This window comes from Limulus polyphemus, unplaced genomic scaffold (assembly GCF_000517525.1).
Source record: "Limulus polyphemus unplaced genomic scaffold, Limulus_polyphemus-2.1.2 Scaffold2113, whole genome shotgun sequence".
Classification (NCBI taxonomy): domain Eukaryota; kingdom Metazoa; phylum Arthropoda; class Merostomata; order Xiphosura; family Limulidae; genus Limulus; species Limulus polyphemus.
Window position 1 is genome coordinate 169,640 of NW_013667723.1, and position 11,033 is coordinate 180,672.

The 11,033-nt window shown below is 29.6% G+C and overlaps 1 protein-coding gene across 1 annotated transcript in view; it reads right to left on the bottom strand.

Annotated features, from left to right (window-relative positions):
- Positions 1 to 4,054, bottom strand: part of LOC106465983 (serine/threonine-protein kinase SIK3-like) — a 57,785-nt gene extending 53,731 nt beyond the window's left edge. Inside the window, exons 1-3 of the mRNA XM_022393950.1 lie at positions 4,051 to 4,054; positions 1,470 to 1,586; positions 61 to 124 (exon numbers count right to left, since the gene is read on the bottom strand). Coding sequence (XP_022249658.1) covers positions 61 to 124; positions 1,470 to 1,511 — 106 coding nt within the window. The 5' untranslated portion in view covers positions 1,512 to 1,586; positions 4,051 to 4,054. The remainder of the gene's footprint in view (positions 1 to 60; positions 125 to 1,469; positions 1,587 to 4,050) is intronic.
- Between the last annotated feature and the right edge of the window lie 6,979 nt (positions 4,055 to 11,033).

Consider the following 11,033-nt stretch of genomic DNA (forward strand, 5'->3'; position numbering starts at 1 on the left):
CTTAAATTTTCATAAATAGAACTAACCTGATGCACATATGTTAAATGAAACTTCACTCACCAAATATTTCTCCTTGACTTGCATATTCTGTTACTAAATATAGCATCTTCTCTGTTTCCATCACCTAACATTTTAGTAAGATACCATTTATAATTTTTTTCTGAAGTCTCAAAACATTATGTGAAACATTTCTACTAGAAATAAAAAATATTATAAAATATTGTGTTTGTAAGCATGCTTTTGGTTAAACTAAAGAATATCATTAGTTCTTTAAACGTTAAATTCACGTATGAAAAAGCACTCAAACTGAAACATTAATCAAAGGTCTAATCAATATTTCAAATACCTAGTTCATATTATACTTTGTGATAGAATTAACTTTAAAAAGATTATGCATATAATCCTTAGTCTAGGTTTATTTCAGGAGTACAAGACAACTGAATGTTCATAACACCAATCAAATAAGCATGTACTGCATTTTATTTATAGAAAATTTAAAACAAAATCTTCCTGAATATTAAAGAAATATTTTTATATCATAAAGCAATAATAAAATGTTTTATCCATCAGTTATACATATAAAAAATGTTTTCCTTTAATGAAGTGTGGAATGTGTTTATATGTTAACACATTATCAAAATTGCTCTATATCTGAACCTGGCCCTATAATTTTTACTCATGAAACACTTTTAAGCTCTAATTTGTGAGATATTTCATTTTTAAAACTGCATTACACTCTAAAATTTCAAAATCAAACTAAAAAAGTTACTTATATTTTTCTAATGTTTGTTTTAGGTCATCCACCAATACTGTAAACAGGAAATAAAAAACAAAAGACAATGAACAATTAGATGTTAATAATAAATGATTATATATCATATAAAATACATAATATACATGCTTTTGGTTTACTACTAAAATTTGTTTTTTGTGATTTATTTACCTATAATTTTTTTGAGAAAATAAATGATTTGGGTATTTACAAGGAATTCTTTGATAATTTTGAGATTCATATTTTAGTATTTCTAAGAGCAACATAACAATAATATTCTAAATTCACTAATCATGAGTTTCTACCCAACTTACAATCATATCTCTGAAGAATAATTGTTGTTTGTAAGTGGTAAATATTAATTAAAAGCATTGTAACATTAAGTACCAAATCACCTAGTTTATTGAAAGTAAGCTACCATGTATAAATATGACTTATTATATAACATTTTACCCACTTGTTTCAAATAAGATTTATACTATGTTTTAAAATGTAATAGATATGAACATACAATATAATCTAATAATGCTTAAAACTTCATGCTTAACTTATCTAAATTCTATATAACATGTACAGGTAAACACTAGTGAACTAAGCCACTAAACAGTATACAGTAAAGCCAGATAGAACAATATAGAGATAGCATTGTAAGCTTATCTATAGCACCGCAGCACTGGTATCTATCTAGTTGGCTTACTTGATATAGTTGGACAATATGAGGGTGATTCAATAACTTCATTATCTGAATTTCTCGGAAAATCTTTTTCAAATTTTCTTCATCTAGGTGTGTTTTGTCAATAATTTTGATCGCAACCTATAAAACAATAATACTACAGTATACAGAAGAGTTAGTTTACTACAGTATGATAACAGAGAAAGATTATCCAATAACCTAACCTTCTTAACAAAATTAAATGTTAGAAGCATAAGTATAAGCACATAAAACACGCAAACAAAATGACAGACAAAATCTTGGATGCAATTTTTATGACAAACAAAAGGTATAAAATTCTGCTAAGAATGATACTTAATCTGCCACTTGTTCCTGAGCAATATATACAACTGTTTTTCAATGATCATACAACATTAATTTTGTATTATATGACTTACATTGAAAGAAATTCAGTAACATAACATTCATCTATACTTCAGAAATTTTATAAGTGTAACTGTAGACAAATAAATAAAATTGTTAGTGTTTAAATCTATATAAATTCATAATTGGTGTAACAATGTAAGTAGTTTATAGTAGCATGTATATAATTTTAAAATAAATACTTATTTTCATGAACACCACTTTATGGTATCTCCAAACTGTGTCATTGATAACTATATATTTAGTACTGTTTTGTCATACTCTGCAACTAATATCCAGAACTGTTGATATTCCACATTCATTGTTTTAAAAGACAAAGATTTAATGTAGCTGAAATTTAATCAGCATGTATGTAACATTCTTAAACAGTTGATTACTTGTGCCAAGACTGGTGATGTACAATGTTTCAAGACAAATACAAATATTCAGCTTTATAAGTGGATTGTGTGTGTATATATACACACACACACATTTAACAGCAATCCAACCTGAAGTAAGTTGAAATGTATCCTGTACTGTTACTGAAATTGCATTGCTAACAAAGTACTAAACAGTGTTTCTAAGTGTATATTGTAAAATCCAAAGTAAAAAAGTTGAATACAAAAACAAGCTGAATCTAAGAAAATCATGATGATTAAAAGATTTGCATAGACACTAAGACAATACAGTTGCATTTACACAGACACTAACCTACTACATAAAGCATAAAATAAATGCTATTATTCAACATTATTAACAACAATGGAGCAGTAAGGCATACAATCAAGTTTCAATCCACTTCAATATTACTCTTTCACATAATCACTGTAGTCTATCCCCTGGTGATTTAATTACTTAAATATGTATGTAACAGAATTCAAAGAAAATCTCTATAAACAGCTGTACACAAACAAGTAAACCTTTTTTTTTTACTAGTTATAGGCAAGTTCCTATACTTTGATGGTGTTAATATGATGATAAACACTATAAAAAATGGCTAACATATATACATTTATGTAAATTTTAATGCAAATTTTTGTACTTATATGGCATGAAGACAATTTTTTAAAAGTACATTTAGTACATCATTTAACAATGTATTAGTTAGTATACATACACACAGAACATGCACACACAGCAATGTATCATTATTTCATGGACAATATTACATGAAGCAATAAATCAAATATTTTCATTGTGAACACAGTGTCTATGCATTTTTGTATTAAAACAAATCCAATATTAATGTAGCTTGATACAGTACTTATACATCATTTATCAATTTTATTGGGATGCACATTTGCTCTGAAGCAATAAATATTTCCTCAAAATAGTTACACAATGGCTTTGTAAGATACTTCTGTCACAGCTTAATTATAAGTTTAATTTTACATTTTCTAGCCTCAGTCTATTTTACTTATTTTTAAAAATTGACAACTTAAATATAAAAATATTAAAAGTACTTTTTGCTACTTTTCATTTTACCTCTGTCATGTATGCACACACACATACATATATACACAAAATGCATACATTTACAATCGATGGTGTTAAATATTTGAAATTTTATGAAACTACGACTTATAATTTTACTTTTCCTAAAATGTAGCATTATATACTTTAACATACTCAGAGCCTTTTGAAAACAGTAAGGCTATATATTTAATATTAAAACACAACAAAATGAAAACCATGCATTATAAGTGAAAAAAACTATATGTGTCTTATGACACAATGCATTCTCAGTGTATTTCTAAAACGTGAGTATTATTAAATAGATAACAACTAGTAGATTTTCAGATCTGTGTTAGATAACATTGTATAAATTTTCAAAATTCAGCATGATAAATATAACTTCCAATAAAAAGGGAGAAAATATTTCAAAGCCAGATATCCCACAGTATGTACATATAATTTTTCCATGCACCAGAAAGATTGTAGATTTATAATGTATTTATGAGAATCTAAGAAATTATAACCAAGGTAATAGGAAAATTTGTGAGAAAAATGTACATCTTTTTTAAGTACCTCTATATTTGTTCCCTAATAATTATCAGATAGATGACACCACTAGTAAATCAAACATCCACCCAGAAGAATGTAAAAATAAATAACTTTGAGTTGTAACATTTTAGTTCTGTACAATGTATAAACACTGAAAAATATTCTGATGTGTAACAAAAATGTTTGTAAGAAAACTTACGTATAAATATAATAACTTGTACTTGTGTTTCTTTGAAAAATAATCTGAGACATATTAAGCCCAGCATCTATTGATATGACAACAAACAACATATCAAAACACTATATTAATCCATTTGAGTATCTGTTTTATTTCATTAATAATATACTGGATGTGTATAACATACTTATAATTTGAATAATTTAGACACACTTAATAGCAAATAATTATTTTTTTGATAATTTATTAAGTGCAATTTATGTAATGAATGTTAAATATACCACACCTAAAAATAATGCACTGTACATGCAAGTATTAGACTCTATATTAAATATAGTAAAATCTATAAAACTCCATTATTAAAGATCAAATTTAGGGTATCAATAATTCCTTATATATATACCTGAAATTTATGTGTTAGAAGATTGTAATATATTGATTTTAAAACACACCAAAAACATACTGCAGAAATATCCATGTTAACACATAAGTTCAGCAAAATACTGAAATACTGAATTTTGTTTCCATTTGTATTAAACAACTTGTTTAATAACATTTTAATGGAAGATTTACTAATTAAAGCATTGATTCTTTGATGCTTTATGAAGATTTGCTAACTGTATTTAGTTTAGTAAAGAAAAGTAAACAGTTTTTTACCACATGAAATTATAAGTGGAAGATTAAGATATATTTAAAATAAGTAATTCACTACTTTTAGTCAATTATAATAATGTTGTTTAACATCATTTACAAAGTAGTTATAATTATTCATAAATAACAGTCTCCGTAATACTTTACATAGCTTAACATTACAAATCTAATACATTAGAAATCCTGTTTTAAATCTAATTCTTACACATTTATAAGCCATATGGGCTTCGATTGTCTCAAAAACTAACAGAAGACTAGTGTCAGGCGTGATCACCAATCGAAGTTAGGAGCTTTATAAACCCCAGCGCAAAATGTTTCTGCCGGATAAATTCTGCCACTGCACGGCGTGTTATTCTACCCTATTAACGTAGTCGTTTTATGCTTATACAACTTTTCTGACAGTGACATTAGTCGTGCTAGTTTGGCTTGAGAAATTTTCTGAAGTCTTACCTTGGTCTTGGTGATGATATGGGTTGCCAATTTGACTACTGCAAAGTTTCCTTTTCCAATGGTCTTTTCCAGCTCATAAAATCCAACCCGAACTAGTCCTCTAGTAACCACAGATCTTCCAGCCCTAGCTTGAACAGCCGCCATGTTAAGACCCTACAGTGATCATGCGCAACAAATTTAGAAACCCTTACCAGCACGGCTAGAAACAGAAACTGAAACCAGGTTTTCAAGACACTTGTTCTTTCGCATAAAATCCACGGTCGAGAAAATAAAATCGAAGTTAGCTTTACACTACTTTTGATTATAACTTGTTCATGGAGTCTGAAAATAGCAAGTCCTTTCTATATTCCATTTCTGTAGTACACATTGATGTATAAAAGACATTTTAATAGTACTAATAAACGACCTTATTTCTTTAATTGGACATTAAACGTTTCGCTTTACAGCTTTTTCACGAGTGTTCCACTAAAACAGAAAGTGTAGCTAACAGCGCAAAGCTTTAATTGGTTATTTCAAAACCAAATGAAGTTTTGTGCTGTTTGTAACGGTTTGTGTTTTAGTGGGACCTCCTGAAGAAGCTGTAAAGCAAATGTTGAGTATATAATTAAATATAAATAGATTTGGTGTTAAAGCGTTGTTTATTACAAGTATTAAAAAGCCCTTTGTTATACGTAAATTCTAAATCACTTGGCAAGGCACAAAAATTCTTGTGAGTGTTGAGCAATTTGGCAAATAACTATTGTCATGAAAAGATACAAAAAAATTATCGAATGCTTTCTTGGGAACGCATGTGTTTAAAACACATAAATTACTTATTTCAGTTAACTAACTTCTTGAAACACCGAATGAATAAAAATAAAAATGGTACTATATACAATTAAATCATAATGCATTATCTGGATCTTGCACAAAATTCTCATCTGATTGCAGCAACATTAAATAAAAATCAATCTTCTAGCTACATGATATATACTACCTTTCGTCATTAAGGATGCAACCTAGTTTAAATCATCTCAGCCAAGAACGTCGAAACATGACGCGCTATGGGGAAGCAATACAAAACTACAGATAAAGGTGACTTTGTTAAGGAAGTTACTGTACAATTCCACATGCTGACTAAAGAGACAAGAGAAAACTGTGATGAATGTATCTGGTCAAAGTTACACTCTCTTGCTCTCGAACAGTGTTTGATGACGTCACTATGACGGCAGTTGTGCGACAGCTATAGTTCTTACACCTGATTCAGCTGTCCAGTAACGACTCACTTTCAATAGAAGGGTTTCTAGTTGACTTTTGTGTAGTCGCATAATAGCTTAAGTTATCAACTGATAATTTATCATCAATACAGTTCTGTAAACAGATCAAATATGGAGTTTTCGTGCTTTTATACTCTATTTTACTTTTTATTTTCCGCAAATTAAAAAAATGAAATTAATTACCTTATTTTCCTTATTACCATATATTACATTTAAACCTCCATATGGTGAAACTATGGGTTGGACTCATATAAGTGTTATGATCTACACGAATGACGCAATCACTGTATTACGTAACCATAGCAACTGTTTAGGCGTGAAAAGCTTTTCAAAAGGCGTGAAACCAGGCGCAAATGTAAAGTTAATGGTATTAATCATTTATCAAATGTTTGAAAGGAAAATTCGTTTAGTGTTCATGGAAATAGGAATCTACCAAAACTGTATATGTTTTGTATAAACATCATTATGTTTGGGATCCTCAACAATATTAATCAGGTATTATTCTATATTATTTCAAAATAAGATGTAGACGGAATATTTTCTTATCGTTGTTGAAAGAAAATTGTGAACTTATATATATACATTATAAGTATTTCAATATTTTGATATAACTTTTTTAAAGTTTAAGGATTAAAAAGATTCATTATAGTTAATGTCTCATACCTAACAAAAATCTTAATAATGTGGACACCACAAAAGTTTCTCGATAATTGTTCTGGAAAAAAAAAGACAAAGAAGTTCCTTGAGATCCCTTTCAAAAATTTATTGTCTGCGCAAAAGTCAAGATACCTTACACGTAAAAAATTGCAATATCATAAATAAAAAATAGTTGAAAAGTGCTCTATGTTCTAGTAGTCATCTGTAAAGAGAGAGAGAAAAAAATGAAGTGTATCTAACAAAAAATATAGCTATTACGTTCCACATCTTGGCATTAGACAATTTTAGGTGATAGAAAATCGGCATGTAATTCTTTTAAATGAAGATATATATTAATTAGTATTAAAAAGTTGCGAATAATCACCATTTTAATGACTAAAAATTATCTCTAGAGACATTTATCTTTTAAAAGAACGGAATCAAATACAATCGTTTGTTTTCGTGCGGATTTTGTGTTTATGATTCAGCTGAAGTCCTACAATTAATTCAATTTTTAAACGAAAGAGATCTGCAAAAGTACTGTTAAAGGTTTACAGCACATCAAATCCCGAAGTTTGTTATGAATTATATTAGTAGCGATAATTTGTTAATATCATTATCTTCGTTCGAGTGACTTCAAAATTATTATGCTCTATAGATAAGACAGATACGTATATTATATTTACATATACAGAGTTGATTGAGTACGTCATGTTAAAACAATTTGAATGTGCAAATCAGCAGATTACATGATAACTACAGCCGCTATAAAGTCGCAGTGGAGCAGAATGTATCAGAACTACATTTTGATACTAATTTGATGTATTATCTCAAAGTCATAAAAAAGTGAATCACGACATGAAGAAACAATCATAGGTTAAAAGAAAAACGTATTTTTTATTGTGTTATACCACATATTCCCAGGGTTTCAAATGACATCCAGTAAACATTGTTAAAAACAACTAAAGAATGCAACATGGATTTAACTGTAAAAATTCATTTCCTACCAGCAAGAAAACAGGTCAAATTGTATCTCACACATTTGTAGGCAAGGACACGATCTTTGTATCAAATTACCTATAAAGACTGTGCTAATTCTTGCATTGGAGAAAACGGTCGACAAGTGTCTACAAGATGAAAATAAAACATTTAAAAGCCCCTTCCGTAGTGTCACAGGGCTTAAAATAAGCACTATTGTTTTGTTGTTCTTGGATGTTAATGTCATGGGTAGAAAAAATAATATAAGTAGAAAAAAATATAAAAGAAACTTTCTTTCCGCAAAACAAAGATCTATCATTAGCCAGCCTTCAGATGTAAAATTATATTTCTTTTAATTTTTATTTATTGAATACTTGTGTTTGACTTGTTTTCATTTGTTGCTAAGCAATGCAGTATCCCTACTGATACTGTAACACGTAACGGTTTTGTTCCATTATTTAATTGTACGCCCCCCAGTGGCACAGTGGTATGTCTGCGGACTTACATCGCTAGAATTCTGGTTTCGATACCTGCGGTGGGCAGAGCACAGATAGCCCATTGTGTAGTTTTGTGCTTAATTACAAACAAACAAATTTAATTGTATATCACCTGTTGATGCTAGGTAAACCTGGCGAAATGTAATGTTTTTTAAAACTGAAATAGAAAATACGTTTTTAAGAGCACAATTACTTGTTTTATCCGGAAACAATTTGCAATTTGGTATTATTTGACACAACTAAAATTGATCACTTTTGAGCAGGGTATGTAACAGCAATTTCTGACGCAAGATATAATCATAGAGTCAGATCATAAAGCTGTATTCTGATCGGGGTTTTAGAATTTTCGTGACAGTAAAACACAAAGCAATATGGATCAATCTAGGATTCAGGATCATCCTGAAAGAGACCTGCAATAAGTCGTACCCTATCTGCGATATACAAAGTACGACGTCTTGTAATAGATGAGAATCCATCAACACAATTGTCAAAGTAAAAGCCGTCCACCTACCCCACCCAGCAATACACAGCATAATTAAGAAGGATCTCCCGTCTGTAAAACAACACAAATCATGTATACCCAAGTTGTTTCTATGAAATATCAGTTTAACCATCGCATATTTCAAGCAGCTGGATAATTAAATAGGTATTCGTGCTGTTCCTTATACACGAAGACATAAAGATGAAATCACTATAAGCAGTACCCATGGATTTCTGTATGATCGGACAGTTGAAACGAACGCTGTGGAACCGACCTCTTCTTACACTAGATAGATAGAAGATTTTATGCGTTGTCATAACAGTCTTACGACAAAACCTTTTGCAACAGAAACTACCCTGCAGTGCTCTTGTCAAGATGCACGGGCGTCAACTAGAGCATGACCAAAAGTAACAACATGGATTAGAACGCAGTGGTGAGGCTGCAAATTAGTTTTAAAACAACGTTCTCAACATATGTATATATATATACATGTTTTTTTATAATGTCACCATAATAAGTATGTTTATGATATTAAATTTGGAAACGTTTTCACTCATATCTGTGGAATTCTACTGCAACTGGTCTCACAATTTAATCTTATAAATCATTAGAAATTAAGGTGAGAATTATACTTTGTGTAGAATGTAATTCATCTTTTTTGTACGTCATAACAAAGACATTTGTGTTCATTTTTCAAGATCATTAGCCAAAATAAGAAATATACGTGAAAGCAAGTGTTACCTAAGTTAAATGAATTGTCAGTCTATACTTGTTAAGAACGAAAATGAAGTATTGAAATTCATATACATATAAACATTTCTGTAAGAGCTGTTTGACGGATATATATATATTTTATTTTCCCTTGACAAATAGAACAACACAATGAGAAAGGATAGTGAATGCTTATATTATTAGAATTTAAAATATTTTAACTGAAATTTTCTTTGTATTGCTGTAATAAAGTAATGCTTGGTTTTTCACGTCTATTGTTATTTTGTACTTAAACGCGGTAGATGTCAATGATAAAATAATTGACTTGAGAGGTCTTTTGAATATTTTGATCTATCTTAAAAAGAGCAACCATGTATTCCCCTTTCAATACTCTAATTAACAAAGTATAGGACCATATACAGCGAAGTGTAGTGTTTTCACATATTTCAATTAACACGAGGTATCATCAGCTTCTTACTGTGTTGCCAAATGTAAAACTTAAAAACCTATAAAATATCTATTAAAATGCTATTTATATTTCGATAGTTCAACATTAATTACTGCTCAGTATTAGAGTTAACATAATATGTAATAACGTATTATTTGCAGAGTGTGGTGATGATACATTTTTCCATTTTTTGAGTGATTAAAATATGTCAGTGTGAATAAAATTTAAAATTTAGTCCCGCTTTATCAGATAAAAGCTTTGACAAGCTATTCGATGTGTTTTTCTTCAAGTACAAAACTAAATAAAAACCGAAACGACCATTTTAAAACATATCTGTTTTATTTTCTTTGCTAAAAATAGAAGCAAAAAAGGTAAACCGAACCTAAATTACGTAAATTCAAGTTTCTGTGTGACCGTTATATTACAGACACAACTCGCGAACCTTCGGGGTTGCAATAAATATGAGCGGAAGAATTGACGCAGGTTTTCTTCGATCGTTGGTTATAACCAGGATCTTTCCCATGGAAGTTTCGTTACAGACGTCACGATGACGTCCGTCTGTCGTCTGCAGAGTGTAACTCTTATATCAAGCAAATGATTGGATAGAAGACTGACGTCAAAGTGGCAACACTTGCTATGAAAGATTTAGGCAAATAATCAGCACACGTCGCGTTAATAGCTGAGAGAATAAACATATCATATGTAACATGGTAACAAAATCACCAACACCATCATACTGAGGCTATTACTTAATAAGACGAATAAAATACAGGCGAAAAATCAGGATTTTGATTTTGTATTTTCATGTTTACCTCTTTTCGCTGATCCCTTCTTTATAAAGTTATATTTTAAGCCACAATTTGACCCTACTAACCAATAAGCAAATATCGTGTAAA